We start from the raw sequence: 25,348 nt of genomic DNA, 5'->3' as shown, positions 1-25,348 counted from the left end.
TTCGATTGGCTTGCCCATAGACCACCAATTTAGGTATAATTCTGTTAAAATCATCTTATTCTGCAGCATCATGCAGTGAGTACTACAACCAGTCATGGAATCAAAGTTCTGCTTTGCCACTTACCTGGCTGCATAACTTTGTAAATTTAATTATGCTATTCAGACTCCATTTCCTTCCCTATACAAGGAAGAAAACGATAGCATCTACTTCGTTGGTTCTTGTGAGCATTAAATGAGATACTGTATGTAAAGTGCATGGTATCATTCGAGTTTCTAGCAAATAAGCGGTAGTTTAAATGAAAGAAAAATTAAAGAGAGGCTGAGGAAGTCTGTTTTGTGAAAAGTATCAGAATTCACCACTACCTAGTTCTATAAGGAAAACTTAAGGTTTCTCTAAAATGCCTACACAGCACTCACATATCACCAAAGCGTTGGTGGGAAGATAAAGATCTTCAAGACTGTTCAAAACACAGTCAAAACGCAGGAAGTAATAAGCTTCCACCATCTGCCACCTAGGTACACTTTTCAATGACTCAGATTCGAAGTCAAAAATATACTTCAGCATTGCACAAGTCTGGAGGAGGACTCAGACCAGAGGAAACCAGGGGTTTTCTTGAGATCTGACCGCAGTTCCAGGGTACATTAGCTGTATAAGTCATGCAATTTAGGAAGCACCTTCAGCCAATGGAAGGCAGAGAGTGAAAGTCTATCCAAAAAGAACCGTTTTTCTTTTTGATCTTCCAGATACTCAGGACCTGAAATTCTCCAAGATCCCACAACATGAATATGATACTGGAATAATCATGGAGGAAAGCGCCAAACCAGGAAAAGGTCACAAAGTGTTATTTCACTGATTTGTATTCCTTGGTAGCAGATCCAAATCATTCTCTCCTCAGACAAGACTGCTTTCCAAAAAAAGTTAAAATTCTCCTTCCACCATTGCTTTCTGAAAGAACTTTCTGCAGTGACAGAAATAGTCTGTTCTTGAACAAATGGTAGCCACTAGCCACGTGGGCTGTTGAGCACTTAAAATGTGGACATGTCAGCCAAGGAACTGAATTTTAATTTTATTCAATATTTATTTATTTATTTATTTATGACAGAATCTCACTCAGTGGCCCCAGGCTAGAGTTGTGCCATCAGCCCACTCACAGCAACCTCAAATTCCTGGCTGGGACTGCAAGTGCCTACCCAAACACCCAGCTAGTTTTTCTATTTTTGGTAGAGATGGAGTCTTGTTCTTGCTCAGGTTAGTCTTGAACTCCTGAGCTCAACTAATTTATCTGCCTCGGACTCCCAGAGTGCTAGGATTACAGGCATGAGCCACTGTGCCTAGCCTAAATTTGGTTTTGATAGCCATAAATGGGTAATGGCTATTCTACTGGACAGTGCTGTTCAACAGAAGATGGCCAGCACAGATTAAATGAAAATACAATATATAGGGAGCAAAGGCCAGTGTATACAGTATGCTAAGAAAGAGAAATAAAAATATATATAGTTAAAAGTTTCTCCTATGTGCTTTCCTATTCTCCCTTATTTATTTTGTTGTTGTTGTTGTTGTTGCAGTTTGGCCAGGGTCGGGTTCGAACCCGCCACCCTCAGTATTTGGGGCCGGTGCCCCTACTCACTGAGCCACAGGCACCGCCCTCCTATTCTCCCTTAAAGTGAGAGGAAGCTCTCTAATGTGCCCAAGCTGCTACGAGCTACCAATAAACTTTGAGCCCATCAGTGAAGAGCACAATAATATTAATTTACTCATACTTACTGTTTTTTTGTCTTATTCTGTATTGCATAACATTTCCTGTGTGTGTGTCAGTGACGGAGGCAGTGATGTCTACGGTGGTGTCTCACCTTTGGGGGAAGACAACTTCCCCAAAATTGAGATGAGACATTAACTCATCTGCCTGGTTTCAGTATTAATCTTAAAACCCTGCTACTATTGCTAATCCTTCTCTCAATTTTTTTCTCTTCATAACTTACACCTAAATGTCACCTTATGTTTACAACACCAAAATGGACATCTTGAGGGTTGTGTTGTGTCTTGTCTCAAACAGTGCCCTCGATAGCAGAAAAAAACTAGAAAAGGCATGCATTTATTTTATAATTCATAAAGGTATTTCAGATAGAAATCTATCACTTTCAAAGCCAGTCTTTGCTGGATGTTAATCTGGGGCCACATTATGAACATAAAAGTCTGTTTGAGCCTCAGGGGAGGTCATCACTCAAATAACTCACTGTGAAACTATAAATGTAGAGTTAAAGTCACAAACCTTAATCAGGAGTTCAATTTCATGAGATTTAGGCTATCAAAAGACTATTTGTTAGACATAATACAGCCATGCATTGCTTAACAAGGGGGATATGCTCTGAGAAATGTGTCGTTAGGCTTTTTCAACTTTATAGGAACACCACAGAGCATTCTTGCGTAAACTAAAGACTACTACACAGCCAGGCTTCATAGTACTGCTATTGCCCCTAGGGTACAAACCTATACACCATGATACTGTATTGAATGCTGTAGGAAATTATAACACTATGGTAGGTATTTGTGTATCTAAACATATCTATAAATAGAAAGATACAATAAAAACATGGAAGTATAATCCTATGAGACCACCATCATATACATGGTACATAGCTGACAGACACACTGTTATGTGAAGCATGACTATACTAAAATATAACAAAATATGTCCAACTTTGTGGCTTTACAATGGACGATTTAAGGATTCAGTGCTGATTTGTATTCCTTGGTAGCAGGAATAAAATAAAATTTCCAATGATGCTGGAAGTTCTAGCCAATACAATTAGGCAAGACAAGGAAATAAAGGGAATCCAAATGGGAGCAGAGGTCAAACTCTCCCTCTTTGCTGACGACATGATCGTATACTTAGAGTCTTATACTCAACCACAAGACTCCTACAAGTCATCAAAAAATACAGTAATGTTTCAGGATATAAAATCAATGTCCACAAGTCAGTAGCCTTTGTGTACACCAATAACAGTCAAGATGAGAAGCTAATTAAGAACACAACTCCCTTCACCATAGTCTCAAAGAAAATGAAATACCTAGGAATATATCTAACCAAGGAGGTGAAGGACCTCTATAAAGAAAACTATGAAATCCTCAGAAAGGAAATAGCAGAGGATATTAACAAATAGAAGAACATACCATGCTCATGGATGGGAAGAATCAACATTGTTAAAATGTCTATACTTCCCAAAGCAATCTACCTATTCAATGCCATTCCTATCAAAATACCAACATCGTACTTTCAAGATTTGGAAAAAATGATTCTGCATTTTGTATGGAACCGGAAAAAACCCCGTATAGCTAAGGCAGTTCTGTAACAAAAATAAAGCTGGGGGCATCAGCATACCAGATTTTAGTCTGTACTACAAAGCCATAGTGCTCAAGACAGCATAGTACTGGCACAAAAACAGAGACATAGACACTTGGAATCGAATTGAAAACCAAGAAATGAAACTAACATTTTAAACCACCTAATCTTTGATAAACCAAACAAGAACATACCTTGGGGGAAAGACTCCCTATTCAATAAATGGTGCTGGGAGAACTGGATGTCTACATGTAAAAGACTGAAACTGGACCCACACCTTTCCCCACTCACAAAAATTGATTCAAGATGGATAAAGGACTTAAATTTAAGGCATGAAACAATAAAAATCCTCCAAGAAAGCATAGGAAAAACACTGGAAGATATTGGCCTGGGGAAAGACTTCATGAAGAAGACTGCCATGGCAATTGCAACAACAACAAAAATAAACAAATGGGACTTCATTAAACTGAAAAGCTTCTGTACAGCTAAAGAGACAATAACCAAAGCAAAGAGACAACCTACACAATGGGAAAGGATATTTGCATATTTTCAATCAGACAAAAGCTTGATAAATAGGATCTATAGAGAACTCAAATTAATCCACATGAAAAAAGCCAACAATCCCATATATCAATGGGCAAGAGACATGAATAGAACTTTCTCTAAAGACGACAGACGAATGGCTAACAAACACATGAAAAAATGTTCATCATCTCTATATATTAGAGAAATGCAAATCAAAACAACCCTGAGATATCATCTAACCCCAGTGAGAATGGCCCACATCACAAAATCTCAAAACTGCAGATGCTGGCGTGGATGTGGACAGAAGGGAACACTTTTACATTGCTGGTGGGACTGCAAACTAGTACAACCTTTCTGGAAGGAAGTATGGAGAAACCTCAAAGCACTCAAGCTAGACCTCCCATTTGATCCTGCAATCCCATTACTAGGCATCTACCCAGAAGGAAAGAAATCCTTTTATCATAAGGACACTTGTACTAGACTGTTTATTGCAGCTCAATTTACAATTGCCAAAATGTGGAAACAGCCTAAATGCCCACCAACCCAGGAATGGATTAACAAGCTGTGGTATATGTATACCATGGAATACTATTCAGCCATTAAAAAAAATGGAGACTTTACATCCTTCGTATTAACCTGGATGGACGTGGAAGACATTATTCTTAGTAAAGCATCACAAAAATGGAGAAGCATGAATCCTATGTACTCAATTTTGATATGAGGACAATTAATGACAATTATGGTTGGGGGGGGGAACAGAAAGAGGGAAGGAGGGAGGGGGGTGGGGCCTTGGTGTGTGTCACACTTTATGGGGGCAAGACATGATTGCAAGAGGGACTTTACCTAACAATTGCAATCAGTGTAACCTGGCTTATTGTACCCTCAATGAATCCCCAACAATAAAAAAAAAAAAAAAAGACAGATTTGACAAAAAAAAAGAAAAAAGAAAGTAAAAATACATTCTTAATAATTTTTCACATTGATTACATAGTGAAATGATTTTTTTCATAGTGAAACATTTTGTATATATGGGGTAAAATAAAAATATATTCTTTAATATATTATTATTTATTTCCTATGTTTTTAATGTAGCTACAAGAAATTTTAAAATTACATATATCATTTGCATATGTGGCTAACAATACGTATCTATTAGGCAGTGCTGATTTAGAATCCAAACAGCATTTCCATCAGATATCTGAAAAGCGATCTATAGATATCTGAGACTCTAAGACTGATGTTATTTCTGCTACAGAGATGACAGGTTATAAATATTATCATAACATCCTATCCAAAGTGCTTAACAGGGTATTCAATCTTCCCAGGATAGAGGAAGACAGCATAGATTGTTATTATCTAGTAAAATTTTTCAAATAATAGGCTCCCATTCATTTCCTCTGAAAATCATTTTATAGACACTGATTTATGCTTTTTTTAGCTTTGTTTTATTTTTACTTAAAATTTAATTGTAGGAAAAGATATTACCTAAATGACTGATTTTAGGTCTCCTAAAAAGAAATAAAATGATAGTTCATTCATTTTTGGAGTCTAATGGAGATGACATTGTGTATGTTTCGTTTACTGATGATTTAATAACTCTGTCATACTTTTTACATCATCATGACGATTTACAACCTCCTTACTTTCTTTAAAACATGAATACAGTTGGAAAACATGAATGCAGATGATGCCGTCATTTTATTTATTTGGTGGACTGAAAAATCATGAACCTTATAGGAATTATTTGACCCCTCTGAGTTCATGGGAACTAAAGGTCGGTGAACTATTAGAGTCCACACCATAAGCTGGATAGCCTGTCTCTTAGGCTACTGTTATTTCCATGCTTCCTGACAAAGTCTATCCTAAACTGATAACCCTAATTATGAACACTAAGTAAACACAGGGACAAATTGTACTTCATAGAACAAGGGATACATGAAACCAGTTTCCCAAAATCAAGTTAGTTCTAATTTGCTCAGTGTTCTTATTAACATCTCCCCAATGTGGCAGTAATATTACTCTTCAGAAGTTCCATACAACTCAAAATCTAAGACTAATTATTTACCACTTTCCTTTAGGAAGTTCTCTTGGTCAGACATACTGAGTGGACATAAAGTTCGTGTGCAATTTACCATGTTAAAGTATTTTAAATTGCACATAAACTTTATGTCCGCCACTTATATTAAGAAGTCATATTTAGCCAGAAGCAGAGGTGAGAGGAAGAATTCCTTAAGCTCAGGAGGTTCAAGATGAGCCTGAGCAAGAGCAAAACCCTAACTCTATTAAAAATAGAAAAATTAGTGGGGCATCATGGTGCACACCTGCAGTTTCAAATACTCAGGAGGAGGGCTCAGTGTCCATAGCTTAGTGGTTAGGGCGCCTGCCACATGCACCAGGGCTGGTGGATTTGAACTCGGCCCAGGTCTGCTAAACAATGACAACAACAAAAAAAATAGCCACAATAGCCAGGCGTTGTGGCGGGCGCCTGTAGTCCCAGCTACTCGGGAGGCTGAGGCAGGAGAATCGCCTAAGCCCAGGAGTTGGAGGTTGCTGTGAGCTGTGTGACGCCATGGCACTCTACCAAGGGCAATAAAGTGAAACTCTGTCTCTACCAAAAAAAAAAAAAAAAAAAAAAATAGCCACATGTACTGGTGGGCGCTTGTAGTCCCAGCTACTTGGGAGGCTGAGGCAAGAGAATCACTTAAGAGCAAACCCCAAGAGTTTGAGGTTGCTGTGAGCTGTGACGCCACAGCACTCTACCAAGGGCAACATAGTGAGACTCTGTCTCAAAAAAAAAAAAAAAAAGTCAACTACTCAGGAGGCTGAGGCAGGAGGATCACTTGAGCCCAGGAGTTTGAGGTTGCAGTGAGCTACGATTACACCAGTGCACACTACCCAGGGGGGAAAAGCAAAACTATGTCTCAAAAAATTTTTGAAAAGTCATATTCCCCTGACATTTTCTTTTCAGGTTATTTCTTCATAGAATTCTATTACTGTACCATCATCATAAAATTTAGGTAACCTCAAAATGTTTGCCCAGATTATTTTCATCTAAACCATAGTGATTTCTGTGAGTATTTATAATGTATAGTTAATGAACACTTACCTAGAAATACTTATCTCTTTCCTTTATTCTCAACAGAAAGGATAATTTAAGCAGTTCTACTGTTCGATCTGCTTTTAATTTTTTCTTAGATACACGTACACAAGTTAGCTCTGTAATGATCACAATCATTTCCTGAGTCCAGTCTTTTCCACAGAGAATCCTATTTCACCCCATTTTATGCTGATGACTTGCTCCAGAAGTTTTCGGCCCCTTCTGCAACAGTAACTGCTGTAAATTATGAGCTGAACCTGCACTATAGGTCCAGAGGTTCTCTTACAGCAACATCAAGATAAAGCCTGCTGGTGCCTGCATGCTGTAATATTACCCAATTTTAAGATGATTAGTATCAGTGAGACACCACGCTGTGGTGGTGTGTGGTGTTTTAAATCCTCCAATGTAGTCATGGCCGTGAGGTTTTCTGAAACAATTACCGATTCTCCTAATTTTTACAGGTTGTCCCTCTACGTCCCTTTCCTCATCAATGCGTCATGGTAGTGGGGAAGTGAGAGGGGTGGTTGTCTGTCTGCCTTCATTTCCTTATTTATTATTAATAGGGGTTTCTTCTACATCCTCCCAGAAATGGACAGTTTTCACAACTTATCAGGGTATATACTTTTCAGTTTCTCTCAGCAGTTCCTCTTAACCATTGTCTGACTCCACTCTGGATTGCCTCAGGATGCTGGACTATAAAGGACTCTTCTGCTGTCATTCTGTTCACTGTTATCTTAATTTCCACAGTGATATTCAAATTAATTACAATCTCATTCAATTGCAAACTTAAGGCTCTAATTCAACAGTACCACATTGGCAATGACTAAATTTTAGAGAACGACATATATGGGAAGAAAATGATGGCAAGCATCTACCCAGCACCTGTCCTGTGGGCTAGACTATACACAAACCACCCATGGGATACCCACAACACTCATGAGATGTGGACAGGGGAAGACCCTGAAGGTCAGGGAGGTGTAATGACTGGCCTAAAGCTCACAGAGCTAGGTAGAGATAGAGATCCAAATCCAGAATTCATTCAAAGTCCAGTTTCTACTTTCACTACTCATTCAGTGTGTATAAAAGTCACCCATTTCTTGGTAACTTAACTCCCAAATGCTGCCTCATATTTTTATTCTGTTTTCTAAAATACAGTAATGTCTCCCAAACTGCATCACAGTTAATTCTCCTTCTTCTTAATAAAACAATTATTTTCTCTGTTAAAGAGTGACAAGCGCATTCGGCTTTTAGCTTTGACAAATATTCAGCTTTGTCAACTTCAGAAAGGGAGTTAAGAGATATATATTTTTTTGAAAGCTTTATTATCTCAACTCATTATAAACAAGAGTCACAATAATATAGAACTTCTTTTTATTTGTTTTTATTTTCTACACAGACAGAGTCTTGCTATGTTGCCCAGGCTGGAGTGCAGTGGCTATTCACAGGTGTGATCATAGAGGACCACAGCCATAAACCGCTGGCCTCAGACCACCATCCTTTTCAACCTCCCTAGTAACTGGGACTATAGGAACACACTATTGTGCCCAATTTAGAACTGTTAATATAAAGCCCTGAAATGAAAGATGTAGAAATAAAGACATGATAAAAAAAAATTGAAGAATTCTATAATTACTATAAATACCAATTATTAAGGGGGAAATACTATATAACTCAAATTGCATATATGTGTGTGTGTGTGAAGTGGGGAGAGGGAAGAGGAAAGAGAGTCTTACTCGTGAATTCAAGTAAATGATAGAAAGGAAAGCTTATTTTAAATTTTTTTCATTCCTCCATGTCATCTGCTGTTACAGAAAATAACCTCAGTACAAGTGGTCTGGACAGGCTATCAAAAGACATTACCTACTTTAAACCAGGAAAAAAAAAAATAGACTAAACCTCCATATTTCCTGAAGCAAACATGATGTGCCTCTAAAATAAAAATGGAGAAACATCATAAAAAAGTGAAGAGAATTTATGCTCCAAGTTACTATCTCACAAAGGAAAATAAATGTAGGTCATTTGTATTTTGTGTGGTCCATGTTCAAGATTTATAAGGCCAATTCTATTTTTCTGAATTTCAGCAGCAGTAAAAATAAATTCCTACTTTAGGAAAAAATATATGTCAGCCCAAAAATATTTGAGGAATTTGAATATCCTCCAATAGTGAAATAGTTAGGTAAATTACGGTATATCAACTCCATGGACTATAATGGGACCCATGAAATGTTTGCTATGATGTTGACTGGGGTAGACAACAAGACTACAAATTTTCTAATTTCTTTCCTTATAGCTAATGTAAAATTGTATTTAAAGGGACAAAAACTGGAAGATAATACATATAATGATAAACAGTTCTGTCATGGTACTGGAATAAGAATGATCTTTCCTTCTTTAAAAAAATTATTTATGGGGGGCAGCACCTGTGGCTCAGTGAGTAGGGCGCCAGCCCCATATACGGAGGGTGGTGGGTTCGAACCCAGCCTCTGCCAAACTGCAACAAAAAAAATAGCCAGGCATTGTGGTGGGCACCTGTAGTCCCAGCTACTTGGGAGGCTGAGGCAAGAGAATTGCCTAAGTCCAAGAGCTAGAGGTTGCTGTGAGCTATTATGCTGAGGGCAACAAAGTAAGACTTGTCTCTAAAAAAAAATTTACCGGGCCTGTCAAACAACAATGACAACTACAACCAAAAAAAAAATAACCAGGCATAGTGGTGGGCGCCTGTAGTCTGAGGCTGAGGCAAGAGAATCGCTTATGCCCAAGAGTTTGAGGTTGCTGTGAGCTGTGATGTCACGGCACTCTACTGAGGGTGGCAGAGTGAGACTCTGTCTCCAAAAAAAAAATTCTTTAATTCCACTATATTAGTCATTGCATATTTTTAAGTGACGTTCTGTATATTAACTTCAGAGTTATAGTGTACTGATCTATCAGAGATATTCAATAGAAATACAATGCAAGTCACGTAAGTATTTTAAATTTTCTAACAGCAAATTGAAAAAGTAAAAAGATGAAATGAATATATTTTACTTGATCCAATAATCAAATATACCACCATTTGTATATGTAATCACTACTGAAAAAAACAATTAATGAGCTATTTTAAAATTTTTGGTACAATATCAGAAATCTCCATTCAAACTCACCACATTTCAAATGCTCAGTAGCCACATGCAGATAGTGACTGTTTATTGGATAGTATATTCCTATCGCATAGATGATCGATCCCTCATCCCCACAAATATTATAATATTAAATTTAGAAATAAAAATACATTAGAAAAATAGAAGTTTACAAGTTAAATTATAAAGACATTCTCTCTGAATTGATGGAGTTGTCACGGTAACAGGACAACCTTCTCCTTACAGAGTCAAGAGGAAATTTTATGTCTGTAACTCCATGGGACCACAGGAAAAGGACTTGCATCTGATTACCTTGTGTAGTTCTCTTTGTATCCAGAAATGTCATCGTTGGGAGATCGCAGTCTTCGCTGAGACGGTGCTTCCAGATGCCAATAGTTGATGCGGTTTAGGAACATTTTTGCCAACTCGACTATTGTCTGCCTTTCTTTTGATGGCAGGTGACTAAATTTGTACTGTACAAAGTTATTCACACCCTTAAAAGGAGGGAAAGGCAATTTATTCACGCAGGTATGAAATCATACTAATTCCAAACGCCCACACAGCCAGTCCCACTAGTGGTTATTAGCAAAGGAACAGACATTTCTCTATTCACAAAAATCTCTTCTATCTCCCTAAAACAGCAATGTCCAGAGGGAATGCTGCCTCAGATCACAGCAGATGAAAAGTGACAAGACAGAGAAGCTGTGAGCTGTGATTCCATGCCTGCTGCAATCCTGAAGCGTTAAAGAAAAAAATCAAAACTGTGGACTGAAAAGGTCAAAATCTCTTAAACAAAAAACATGACTGTTTTGCAGAATAATTCTTGCTTCACTATCAGCCTAAGAGCTCAAATATAACAGGGTTCTGGAATAATTATTATGTTTTTACATTACACTTAATCAAAAGGTTGCCAGCATGCCTTCCACTGAACCAAACCACTAAAATTTAAATCTTATACTATCAATCTTTTGGTTTCAGCAAGCTTACAAAAAAAGTCATTCAAACTATGTGCTTTTTTTTTTTTTTTTGGCCGGGGCTGGGTTTGAACCCGCCACCTCCGGCATATGGGACCGGCGCCCTACTCCTTGAGCTACAGGCGCCGCCCACTATGTGCTTTTTTAAAAAGCTGTGAGTTAGGTTAACTTTTCTTCAGAACATTCCCATTTCATTAATTTCAAATAAAAAATAACAAATGGATTCTTAACACAGTTTGGAAGCAAAATAAAATTTATGCTACTGAAAAATTACTGATAAAAATACCTTTATTTGTATTATGTCTTCTGTCTCTATTCTCATCAAAAAATTCAGTCTGGAGTGTTTTTATTAGACAAACAATAAAAAGCTAAAAAGCGATGCTGATGAGATATACTGACAACACTTAACAGAAAAAGTCTATACACTTTAACAGCTTCCCCAAGTAAAAAGGCTTCTTTCCCGGAATCATAACAGATCAGGAAGTCAATTTCAGGATACAAAATCTCCTCTCTTTTTTTTTTTTTTTTTTTGCTTGAACTACAATGTTTTGTTTACCTTGCTACTGAATTCCCTTACCTCAATAGCCTTTCTCAGAACCAAACAAAAGGAAAGACTTAATTTTAAAACATCACAAGAAAAAGTATATTTCATGTGTTTATACAAACTACATGTTCTATTTTTTTCTTCTCCAAACACACAGTGAATTCTGAGTATGTAACAATCCTAAAAGACAAAAGCTAAATTATTTATTAAATTAGGTATGCACTTTTGATCCAAAAGGTCTAAGACAATTTCCATAGACTTTGAGAACAGCCCTGAGCTGGGTACGGTGAATGGAAGATGTATACAGAGGTGTGGAAGGAGGAGGATTCAAGATTTCTCCAGGCTTATGCCAATAAAAAAAGCGCTCTGTTTTTTTACCTGTTCAATACTAGGTTTTTCAAATGGAGGTTTCTTCTCCAAAGAGCCTTCAACCACAGGCTTTCCTCTTTGTAAAATAGACTTTCTCAAGAGCTGCCAAGAAATCATTAAAAAAAAAAAAAAACAACTTAATCAATCTCTCAATCTCACATATACACACACAGACTTTAAGGTAGCAGTTCTCAACCTGTGGGTCGCGACCCCTTTAGAACAATGAAAATACTTCGGGCATTAGGAAGGCTGAGAACCACTGCTTTAAGGGAAGTCACCGTATTGTAATCTAAACTACATGTAAGCAAATTCTTAAATCAATAAAACAGGCAACTATCAGGTAATCCAAATTTGCCTTAGTGCCCATGACCAAAGCTATGAGACACTTGGCACTTCATGTTCTGGGCAACCTAGTGACTCAGGAGTGACCACTAGATACCACTAACCAACTGATTTTCCCTTTCTCCCCATTTTTGCATCCTCACTGGCCAGAGGCCTGGTATACAATCCTGCACGCGTGGCACATGCCCATTCACACTGCAAGTGTGCTGAAGCTCTGGAGGGGGATCTTATTTAAATACCTGAATGGCTAAGATCCAGGTTGCACAAACGAGGCCAGGGAACAGGAGCTGTCTGTAGCATCTGCATGTCATATGTATAATCTAGGGCATGGGCTCTTGGGGAAGGAAGTCTGCAAGGCTCTCAATTGGCAACTTTCACTGTTGCGGTCTTTTCTCATTTCCCCTTCATCTGTAGAATGCAGCCAAGTATTCTGGCATCTTGATGCCCACAAAACAAAACACTGCTCATAATCCTGCCACTGGTATTTAAAGCCCTCTTAGAGTAAACATCACAGAAAAAAAAGGAACACAGAGCCACTTACCAAGAAAAATGTTGAAAATAAATTTGATATTGAAATTCTTTACCTTCTACCTTTGACTAAATCTTCCGTAACTTTTACCTGTGGGCCAGTTACGATATGGCCAGGCATTTATTTAAGTTACATCCTTCCCTCCTTTCTCTTTGAATTACCTTTTCTTTCTTTTTTTTTTTTTTTCTTCTGAGACAGAGTCTCACTATGTCGCCCTCAGTAGAATGCTATGGTAGCACAGCTCACAACCACCTCAGACTCCTGGGCTTAAGCGATTCTCTTGTCTCAGCCGCCCAAGTATCTGGGACCACAGGCGCCTGCCACAATGCCTGGCTATTTTTTGGTTGTAGTTGTCATTGTTGTTTGGCAGGCCGGGGCTAGATTTGAACCCACCAGCTCCAGTATATGTGGCTGGCACTCTAGCTGCTGAGCTACGGGGCCAAGCCAGAATTACCTTTTCAATAGAAACAAACTGGCAACTATTCTCTCAGAAGCTAATGGAAATGGAGAACACCCAAGGCTGAAGATGACCTTGTGTCACCAACTAGATGTGTCTTACAAAGGACCTAAACTCTTTCCAGGGTGCCATGCAAATTGTAAGTGTAAAGCATTTGTTAATCCTTTCCTTGTATTATGCCCACCTTTGTAAAAATAAATCTGCAATAAAGATATGTCATAGTACACATTTCAAATAATATAGAAAGATGGATCTTAAAATTTAAATATAAATAATTCCAGTTTCCTACTTTCTTTTTTTCCCAGTTAAAACAAGACTATTTGGGAACTTAGCCTATTGGAGGTTTTAAATTGGAGGTCAATGGATTGGGGAGATTTTTTTTTTTTTTTTGAGACAGTGTCTTACTATGTCACCCTTGGTAGAGTACCGTCAAATCACAGCTCACAGCAACCTCAAACTCTTGGGCTTAAGCAATTCTCTTCCCTCAGTCCCAAGTAGCTGGGACTACAGGTGCCCGGCCACAATGCCCAGCTATTTTTTTGTTGCATTTGTCATTGTTATTTAGCTGGCCTGGGCTGGGTTCAAACCCTCCAGCCTTAGTGTATGTGGCTGGTCCTGTAACCACTGTGCTATGGGTGCCAAGCCAAGAACAACCTTTTGAGGTAGGCATTACTGTTGTCTGTAATGAGGAAACTGAGGCAGAATAACTTGCCCAAGTATTAAATACAGTATTTGGGCTCAAGAGCGGCATTTGTAAGCACTAAGAAATACTTCAGCTTTAGGAAAGGGCTTTTCTTTTTTTTTTTTTTTTTTTTTTTTTTATTGTTGGGGATTCATTGAGGGTTCAATAAGCCAGTTACACTGAAGGAAAGGGCTTTTCATTTGGTTCATTTTCAACATCTAAGACTAAAGTTTTCTAATGTTATTTAAAACATATAACACACTTTAATTATTGGCATATATGAGACATAGGAACTGCCTTTCAAAAGCTAAGGAATAGATGATTTATAACTCATTTGCTCAAAGAATAATTTGGGGGGGGAGAGGAAGAATAATGAATATTTTGAATCATATTTTCACAAGCAAATATATCTGCACTGTTATTTAAAGATGAAGAAGGTAAGGAAAGAAAAAAATGCATTTTAAAGCAGAGGAATGCTTTCTGGCCTATTTGGTTGGTTTTAAACAAGAGGAGGCTGACAGGATGGAAACCTTGACACCACCTTCACTTCCAACAGGGTAGTGAGCAGCTGCCAGGAAGCTCAGTTCCAAGATAAATAATAGCTGCAGTCATGCAGACCTTGTTTTTCTTCAACTAAGATCTGTTTTCAAAGAAGCTCTAAACAGTATGAATCTGCCAGAGTTCAACCTGGATGACTCAGGCCTCACAGCCATGTCAATGATTTGTCATCTGGACACCTACCAGGGTCTAGTACCTGCTAAAAGCCGTGAGGAATCCAGCTGTTTATATACATATTCTTTCTCCAGTCTCGCTCTTGATCTCGCTCTATCATATTAACCTTTTTACAGCTAATAACTTCAGGAATATCCCAGAATTTAAAAAATGTAATTCTACCTCCCACTCCGTTCTTCTTTCTACCCAACACTCGCCTTAGCACAATAAAAAGAAAAAGTTAATGTAAGGAGAGAAGGGAAAACTATGGATCAAATAAGTTCAAGCAAAGAAAAACGCAATAGGAATTGGGTACAAAATTTGCACTGAGATTCCTAGCAGCCAAGGCATAAGAGGGAATTCAACAGAAAATTTAGTGATCGGGTGGCGCCTGTAGCTCAAGTGATTATGGTGCCAGCCACATATACCAAAGTTGGCAGGTTCAAATCCAGCCTGGGCCAGCCAAACAATGACAACTACAATCAAAAAATAGTCGGGCATTGTGGTGGGCGCCTATAGTCCCAGCTACTTGGGAGGCTGAGGCAAGAGAATTGTTTAAGTGTCCAAGAATTTGAGGTTGCTGTGAGCTGTGACACCATGGCACTCTACCAGGGCGATAGCTTGAGGCTCTGTCTCAAAAAAGAAAGAAAGAAAGAAAGAAAATTTAGCTACCATTTTACCTAGTTATGTAAAAATGAAGCCCAGTATCTTTAACAGAAGAAACAAAATTCTTCTGCCTGTAAGCTGAGTGCTTTGTTTTTTTAAATCCTTATAAGGGTTATACAATATAACATAATCTACAATGCCCTTGATAGCAGAGTTTTTTGTTTTGTTTTGTTTGGAGATAGAGTCTCGCTCTATCACCCAGGCTAGAGTACAATGGCCTCAGCCTACCTCACGGCAACCTCAAACTTCTGGGCTCAAGCAATCCTCCTGCCTCAGCCTCCCAGAGTGTTAGGATTACAGGCCACCGCACCCAGCCTAGCAGGTTCATTTTTTTTTTAAAGTTTATTCCTTCTGGCAGCCTCCTTTATGAATCTATTTTTGGCAACCTCAAGTCTTACTATCCATTCCCACCAGTGTTCCTCCCACATCTGTTAGTCCTGGCTATCATCAGAAGGTTGAAAAGATAGACATCTATGGGAAGGGAATGGACAGGGCCCAAATGGACAGGTAAATCACAAGGAGGCAGCTATAGGAAATGGTAGCAATAATCAGCAGATGGCGTAACAAGACACAAGTAACAGTGGGTAAGAAGCAAAATAAATTTGGAAAGTCTACATTCCTCCCCTTGAAGCATAAGGGATAGGATTTAGAGCCACTTCTCCAACCACATCTACTGCCACCCACCCCCTGGCCTACTGGGCTCCACCATGCTGGCCTCCTTGCTGTTCCCACATCATGTAAAGCTCCCCTGGTATGTGTTTTAGATGCTTGTTCTTCTCTCTGCATGGGAGGCTCTTTCTTTCCCCAGCTCTGTACACAGATGGCTCCTATCTTCTTCTCAGATTTCTGTTCACTTGTCCTTTCCTCAAAGAGGCTTTCCTATGTGCCCCCCACCTGCCACCATCCTGCCATTCTGATTCCCATTACCCCACTTTGTTTCTCTTCACAGCACTTATCACCACCTGCAACTGTATTATTTTGTTAACTGTTTGTCTCTTCTGCTAAAATAGAAACTCTGTGAGAAGAACTGTGGTTTGTCCAGTGCTCTATTCCTCATGCCTACAGTAGCACCATGTACAAAGAAGGTATGCAATAAATATTTGCTGGGTGGATGGCAAAAGAAAAATCTATAAGCATACACAAATTAAGATATTCAACTATGCATACAAGTGTGAAGGCTCTCAAGGACAGTGATGTGTTAAAATTATAGTGGGTCAGGGGTGGTGCCTGTGGCTCAAAGGAGTAGGACCCTGGCCCCATAAGCCAGAGGTGGTGGGTTTAAACCCAGCCCCGGCCAAAACCTGCAAAAAAAAAAAAGTATAGTGGGTCAGCTCAGCGCCCATAGCTCAGTGGTCTGGGCTCCAGCAACATACACCGGGGCTGCTGGGTTCAACCCCAGCCCGGGCCTGCTAAACAACAATGACAACTACAACAACAAAAACAACAACAACAAAATAGCAGGGCATTGTGGTGGGCACCTGTAGTCCCAACTACTTGGGAGGCTGAGGCAAGAGAATCGCTTAAGCCCAAGAGTTTGAGGTGGCCATGAGCTGTAACGCCACAGCACTCTACTGAGGGTGACATAGTGAGACTCTATCTCAAAAAAAAAAAAAAAAAAAAAAGTATGGTGGGTCATTTTAGAGACTCTGTCACAAAGGTAAACCCTGAGGGCAAAATAAATTAACTGCCAGCTGAGATTCTTCATACTCATGACCTGGCATAAGAAGAAAGAAGAAAAGCCTTTTAAAATGTTAAAATCTCACCTTGAATAGGTAGAAATAAACTTGTTTGGTATCGGCATCTTCTTCCTTGTGGACACAGGTAAAGAGATATTCCACATCTAACACTATCCCCAGTAGTCGGTTCATTTCTTCCTCTGAAACATTCTCCAGGTGGGAAACATGAGCAGCTTCAGATAAAAATCAAAGGAACATATGTAAGAAGTCAGTTGAAAACAAAAAACATTGCCGATTTTAAAATAGAAGTTTCTCTCTAAAAAAAAAAAAAAGAAGAAAAAGAAATACTTCAAATTCATTCTACTTCATCTGGATATACCTGATATTAAAATTGGAAAAAATATATTGTTATAAAAGGAAATTACAAACATTTCACTTATAAATGAGGATGCAACATCCTAAACAACATGTTAAGAAGTTGAATTAAAAATTATCATTCAAATAATGTACTTTGGTCAAAATTAAATCCAACTTATGTGAGAAAAAAAAAAAAAAAATAGAAGTTTCTCTCTAACAAATCTTCCCATCAATCCATTAGGCTCATTTAAGTAAGAGAAAATTGCGGAACCCCTGTAAGATTGAAATCTTCTCACAAAATGTATTTATAATTAAGAGACTACCATGTTGGTGAGCCTCAGCCTCTCCATCCAACACTAAAAATAGTCCAGTGGCGAATGTACTCAAATAATGTAAATGTTAAGAACCAGGACCGGAAGCACCAAGCCTGGTCATGACAGGGTCAAGTTTTTATGTTTCCACGTAAGCAAATTCTCAACCACAACAAGGGGGTTCCTTAGATCCCAGAGACAGGTCCAGTATTTGTAGAAAACCACGCTCCTCAAAGCAGTGATTTTCAACCAGGGTGATAGGAGAGGATCTTAGATGTGCTGTGAAAAATTTTAAAGATCATTAATTAAATTATTCTTGAAAGATATTCAAAGCACAGTAAGTATATTCCTTTTTTACTTTTTTTTTTTTGATCAACATAATTTAAGTGCACCACAGAAGTTTAGGTTTAAGTGTGCTGTGAGATAAAAAAGGTTGGAAAACACAGCTTTGAAGGTTTAGTTCTAAGTTCTGCAAATAGCTCAGTTAGCCAAAAATAACAAAATAGTGTAAGACCAAAAGCCCTTTCCCTCCCCCTTTCTGACTGAGGCACACCAAGACCTGTCTGCAGCAAAGCTCCCAAAGCATCTTTTTGCTTGAGCTTGAACGTCTTCCATGATCAAACCCCCCAAGTCTGCTTTTCCATCTCTGTTCTACTGTCTATGGTTTTAGCGACCTATCCACTAACCCCCTCCCCCAGACCCTTATGATCTCTTCTATCCAAATCCAGGCCACTGGATTCAAAGTATCATATTTAATCCTCAAACAATCCCACAAAGTGGGTATTAGTAATCTCATTTTAGAGTTGAGGAAACGGAGACTCAGAGAGATTGAATATTGTTTTATCAAATGTCACTCAGCCAACCAGGCAGAGCCAAGGGTCTGAAAGCAAAGAATGTTTGACCCAAATTCTAATTCTCCTAAAACATATTTTTGTTGATTCATTGACTCGCCTCAAGTCCTTTCTCACTGGAAAAAGGATCCTTAGGTAAGCCACCCAATAATCAATCACCCACTACCCCAGAAGCTCCTCCAAGTTCGGATTATGTGTTTCATTTCTGTTATCCCCTGTTTAGTTTACACATTACCATGATGGCTACATGATGAGATCCTCTTATGTGGAGCTCTGGCGGTGCAGATTTAAAAGTGCTTACACACAAAAGTGCTTGAGATGATTTTTTAAAGAAAAATTAAAATACATAGAAAAATAATAACTTTCTCATGCCTTTTTGAAGGGACGTGGAACAAAAGGCTATTGAAGAAAACCATTAAGTGTCGGCCGTGGGCCAGGCTGCTCTGGAGACTGTGCTGTCCTTGTCAATAAACCACAATGCTCAACCCGAATCCTGGGATGGAGGATGCTGCTGGTACGCAGCTTTGTGCCTTCTCCTGACTCCAACCCCTGGCTCCTGAATACCAGCAGCTCCATTTCTCCACCTCAGGGCTTTTCCTGTCACTGTGACCTACTCTGCCGCCTCTGCACCCCTCAGAAGCAGCCATCCCCCAAAGACTGAGGAAGTCAGTGTAAACTGCCTCCGTTTCCTTCCTCCTCGCCTGGAGCAACCCTGAGGTAAGTGTTCTCTACTGACAGCCAAATTTTCCCCCACAGAAGTAAGTACCAGTAGCCCACAGTGAGAGATAGCTTGGCCATTTATTGGCCACACTTTCTGCCTTATTTCACTTTTCTAGGACCCTACTTTCAACCACAACAAAGTGTTTGAACTTTGTTTTAACTTTGCACTAAAATCCTTGTCCCAGAGTCTGCATCTGGGGAAGGTCAAACTAAGATATCTAAATAAAAGCGTCTTCAGAGTTCACAAGATTAAATAGATGAGCACAATCATAACTTTGAGTCCAACTATACAAATGCAATTTATGTAACGAAAACATTTATATCCCCATAATAATCTGAAATGAAAATAAGTAAATACAAAAAAAAAATATTGAATACCAAGGGGTAGGAGACTCAGAAATGTTGCTAAGGAGCAGGAATAGCTCTGCTTATATTAAACAAAATTAACTTTATGTCAAATTACAAAAAGAGAAACAGGGAGTAAATTCATCAAGAGGAAAAACAATTATAAATATATATGTACCTAACACTAAAGGACCTAAATATATAAAGCAAATACTAAGAAATCTGAAAGGAGAGATAGACTACCAGTACAATAATAATAAGGGACTTCATTACCGCACTGTCAACAATGAAGAGATCTTCCAAACAGAAAAAAAGCAATAGGAAACACTAGGCTTGAATTATGCTTTAAACCAAAAGAACCTAACAGACAAATACAGAACATTCCATCCAACAACAGCATAATACACATTCTTCTCAAGCACCATGGAATTTTCCCCAGGATAGATTATATGTTAGGCCACAAAACAAGTCTAAACAAATTTAAGAAGACTGAAATAATACCAAATATCTTTTCCAACAACATTAATATGAAATTAGAAATCATAACAGGTAGAATTTTGGAAAACTCACAAATATGTGGAAATTAAACAACATAGTCTGACCAAACCAATGGGTCAAAGAAGAAATCAAAAGGGAAAGGAAATACAAAAAATCTTTTTTTTTAGGAGAATGATTTTTTAGTTTCAGATTAATATGAGGTACAATTAGGTGACATAGTTTGCTTTTGTGAGGTTAAAGTCCAGTTATTGATGTGCCCTTCACCCAGAAAGTATGCAATATACCCACGCAATGTACCCACTGGATGGGAATTTACCCAAAATGGTCTGAACAATCAATGGATCAAAGAAGAAATCAAAAGGGAAATTTAAAAATATCTTCAAGACAAAAGTGAAAATGCACCATAACAAAATTTATGGGATGCAGCAAAAGTAATTCTAAGGCAAAGTTTATAGCAATAACTACCTGAGGAAAGATCTCAAATAAACAACTTAATTATACACTTCAAGAACTAGAAAAAGAACAAAGCCCAAAGTTAATAGGAGGAAGGAAATATAAAAGGTCAGAGCAGAAATAAATGACACTAGAAAAACAAAAGAAAAAATCTAGAAAAATAAAAGTTGGTTTTTTGACGAGATTTAAAAAATTAACAAATCTTTATCTAGAATAACTCAGTAAAAAGGAGAGAAGACTCACATAAAATCATAAATGAAAGTAGGGACATTTCAACTGATACCACAGAAATAGAAAGAATCATAAGAGATTACAACAATTATATGCCAACAAATTGGATAACCTAAAAGAAATGGGTAAATGTCTAGAAACATACAACTTACCAAGACTGAATCATGAAGAAATAGAAAATCTGCTGAGCGAGGTGGTTCACAACAATAATCCTAGCACTCTGGGAGGCCAAGACAGGTAGATTGAGCTCAGCCCCATCTCTAAAAACACAGTCGGGCATTTCAGTGGGCACCTGTAGTCCCAGCTACTTGCAAGGCTGAGGCAAGAGGATTGCTTCAGCCAAGAGTTGCTGTGAGCTATGATGCCACAGCACTCTACCCAGGGCGAGAGAGTGAAACTCTCTCACAAGAGAAAAAAAAGAAAGAAAGAAAATCTGAACAGATTAATAACAAGAAGGGAGATTAAGTCAGTAATTTTTAAAATAAAAACCTCTCCCATCAAGAAAAAGTCTAAAACCTGATGGTTTCATGGCTGAATTCTACCAAGCATTTAAAAAAGAACTAATACCAATTCTCAAACTCTTCTAAACATTAAAGAGGAAGGAATATTCCAAACTCACTTCATGGTAAAAAGTGTCCAACACTTTATACGGTAAGTGTTACACTGATACAGGGCAAGACAAGAACACTACAGTTAAAGAAAATTACAGGCCAATATCCCTGATGAATGCAGATGCAAGAGTCCTCAACAAAATACTAGCAAACTGAGTTTAATAGCAAATTAAAAAGATTGTTCATCACGAGTGAGATTTATCTCAGGGATGCAAGGATGGTTTAATAATAAACTAACACACCACATTAACAAAAAAAGAAGAAAAGCCACATAGCCTCTGTAGAGACTTAAGAAACAACTGACAAAACTCTACCTCTTTTCTTGATGAAACTCTCAAATTAGGTATAGAAGGAATGTACCTCAACATAAAGAAAGACTATTATGTGACAAACCCATAACTAACATCATACTTGATGGTGAAAAGTCCAAAGCTTTTCCTCTAAGATTAAGAACAAGACAAAGATGCCTTCTCTTGACACTTCTATTCAACATAGTATAAGAAGTCCCCGCCAGAGCAATTAAATAAAACAAAGAAATAAAAGGCATTCATGTCAGAAAAGAAAAAGTTAAACTGCCCCTATTTATAGATGGTATGATCTTATATATAAGAAAATTTCACCAGAAAACTATTAAAACTAATAAATTCAGTAAAGTAGCAGGATCCAAAACCAACATCCAAAAATCAGTAGCTTCTAAACAGCAACAATAAACTATCTAAAAAAGAAAGGAAAGCAATCACATATACAAGAACAGCAAAAACAATAAAATACCCGGGAGTAAATTTAACCAAATAGGTAAAAGATACATATACTGAAAAGTATAAAACAATAAAAGAAAGTGAAGAGGCTTGGTGTCTGTAGCTCAAGTGGCTAAGGCGCCAGTCACATATACCAGAGTTGGCGAGTTTGAATTCAGCCCGGGCCCGCCAAACAACAACGACACCTACAACAAAAAAAAAAAAAAATAGCCAGCGCTAGCCACATACACCTGAGCTGGTGGGTTCAAATCCAGTCCAGGCTCACCAAACAACAATGACACCTACAACCAAAAAAATAGCCAGGCATTGTAGTGGGCGCCTGTTGTCCCAGCTATACTTGGGAGGTTGAGGCAAGAGAATGGCTTAAGCCCAGGAGTTTGAGGTGGCTGTGAGCTGTGATGCCTCAGCACTCTACCAAGGGCAACAGCTTGAGGCTCTGTCTCAAAAAAAAAAAAAAAAAAGAAAAAGAAAAAACGAAGAAGATACCAAAAAATGAAAAGTTATCTTAAGTTCAAGGACTGGTGGAATTAATACTGTTTAAATATCCATATTATACAAAGAATTCAATGCAATCTCGATCAAAATTCCAAAGACATTTTCCACAGAAATAGAAAAAAAAAATCCTGGGCAGCGCCTATGGCTCAAAGGAGTGGGGTGCCAACCCCATATACTGGAGGTGGCGGGTTCAAATGCAGCCCCAGCCAAAAACTGCAAAAAAAAAAATTGGAAAAAAAATCCCCAAATTTGTACATATTACAAAAACCCCCAAATAGTGGAAGCAATCTTGAACAAAAAGAACAAATCAGAAGGCCTCATACTATATTTGGTTTTAAAATCTACTACAAAGTGGGTGGCGCCTGTGGCTCAGTGAGTAGGGCACCGGCCCCATATACCGAGGGTGGTGGGTTCGAACCCAGCCCTGGCTGAACTGCAACCAAAAAATAGCCAGGCGTCGTGGCAGGCGCCTGTAGTCCCAGCTGCTCGGGAGGCTGAGGCAGGAGAATCGCTGAAGCCCAAGAGCTAGAGGTTGCTGTGAGTCCTGTGACATCATGGCACTCTACTGAAGGCAATAAAGTAAGACGCTGTGTCTACAAAAAAAATAAATAAATAAATAAAATAAAATCTACTACAAAGCAATAGAAAGAGCACGGCACTAGCATAAAAAGAGACACACACACCAATGGAAAAGAAAACGGAGACCAGAAATCTGTACATTAATGGTCAATTGACTTGACAAAGATGTGAAGAGGAAAGGACAGTCTCTTCAATAAATGGTGTTGAGACAGCTAGATATCAGATGAAAAAGAATAAAATTAAACTCTTATATCACACCATATACAAGAATCTAAATAAAATGGACAAAATACTTAAATATAAGATCTGAAACTATAAAACTTACTAGAAGAAAACATAGCTAAAAGCTTCTTGACAATATTTTGGGCAAAGGTCTTTTGTATATGACCCCCAAAGCACAAGCAACAAAACAAAATAGACAAGTGAGATTGCATCACACTAAAAACTTTCTGCCTCGCAAAGGAAAAAAAATCAGCAGAGTGAAGAAACACTCTAAGAAATGGGAGAAAATGTTAGCAAATCTTATATCTGATAAAGGGTTACTATTCAAAATATATAAGGAATTCATATAACTCAATAGCACAAAAACAACCCTATCTAAAATTGTGCAAAGGATCTGAATATGTATTTCTCAAAAGAAGACATACATACAAATGGTCAACAGGCATATGAAAACACGCTCAACACCAGTAATCATTGGGAAATGCAAATTAAAATAACAATGAAATATCACCCACTCCTGTTATCAAAAAGATAAAAGATTAGTGTTGGCAAGAATATGGAGAATGAAGATTACTACAGCCATTATGGTAAACAGTATCACATTATCTCAAAAAATTTTAAATAGAACTACCATATGTTTCAGCAATTTCAAATATATGTACTATATTTGAAATATAAATATATATTTATATGTAATTAAATATATGTATATATACATTATACGTATATATATACATTATATATGTATATATTTATATTTGAAATATAATAATGTGTATATATGTGTATATACACATACTCACACACACACAAAGTAAATGAAATCAGTATGTGAAGAATGGATAAAGCAAATAAGGTATATTAACACTATGGAATACTGCCCAGCCTTTAAAACTAAGGAAGTTCTGTCATTTGCAACAACATGGATAATCCTGAACGACATTATGCTAAGTGAAAATAGTCAGACACAGAAAGATGAATACTGCATTATCTCACTTATATGTGAAGTCTAAACAAGTCAAACTCATAAAAGTAGACAGTAAAATGGACTTGGAGTGGTAGAAATATTAGTCAAAGGATAGTCTCAGATCACGAGATAAGTTCTGAAGATCTATTGTATAGCATACTAACTATAGTAAATAATAATATATACTTGAAAATTACTAAGAGAATAGATTTTAAATATTATTACCACAAAAAATAAGTATGTGAGGTGATATGTAAATTAAATACTTCCCAATATATACATATATCAAAATATCACATTGTACGCTATAAATACATGTATTTTCATTTGTCCAATTAGATCTTAATAAAGCTGAAAATTTTATTTTTTCATTGTAGTTTTTAAGTTGGCATATAATAGTTATATATACTTACAAGATGTGAGGGATCAGATCAGTGTACTTATCATATCATCTCAACATATTTATCATTTCTTTGTGTTGAGAACAATATCCTCCTCCTAGCTGTGTGAAACTATATATTCTGGTTAGCTACAGTCACACTACAGTGTTACAGAATACTTTTATTCTTCCTGTCTAGTTGTAATTTTGTATCTTTTTAACAAAACTTCTTTATTTTTCCTTTTCAAGTTTAAAAATATCCCAGAGGAAGCCAGATTAAACAGGATCAAAATTAAAGGGACAGAGTCTGCTCATCTTTCATTTCTTTTTAATGCAAAAAAGTCCCAGGAAGTCCAAGGTGTTGGGGCACATGCAGGTTTGTGTACCCCAATGGGGCATTTTTTAAAAGGGAAGAAGGAATCTTTGTGATGTGTCTGCCTTCAGTAGTGTTGAATAAATCTAGTGAATACAACTAAACCTGAAAATGTCAACAACGCATTATTATAGTATCAAATAGAAAGGGAATACTGGATAAAAAATTG

General features: G+C 37.7%; 1 protein-coding gene across 2 annotated transcripts in view; it reads right to left on the bottom strand.

Moving 5' to 3' along the window:
* The window catches only part of KAT2B (lysine acetyltransferase 2B), a 119,038-nt gene that overhangs the window by 47,703 nt on the left and 45,987 nt on the right, over positions 1-25,348 (bottom strand). For both annotated transcript variants that reach the window (XR_008381763.1, XM_053599924.1), the window contains exons 3-5: positions 17,117-17,262; positions 11,976-12,068; positions 10,392-10,573 (exon numbers count right to left, since the gene is read on the bottom strand). Coding sequence is in view for 1 of the 2 variants with exons in the window: in XM_053599924.1 (XP_053455899.1) it covers positions 10,392-10,573; positions 11,976-12,068; positions 17,117-17,262 (421 nt within the window). In the remaining variant the exon portion in view is untranslated. The remainder of the gene's footprint in view (positions 1-10,391; positions 10,574-11,975; positions 12,069-17,116; positions 17,263-25,348) is intronic.

This window comes from Nycticebus coucang, chromosome 8, assembly GCF_027406575.1.
Source record: "Nycticebus coucang isolate mNycCou1 chromosome 8, mNycCou1.pri, whole genome shotgun sequence".
NCBI lineage: Eukaryota > Metazoa > Chordata > Mammalia > Primates > Lorisidae > Nycticebus > Nycticebus coucang.
This window is presented reverse-complemented; position numbering and strand designations above follow the sequence as displayed.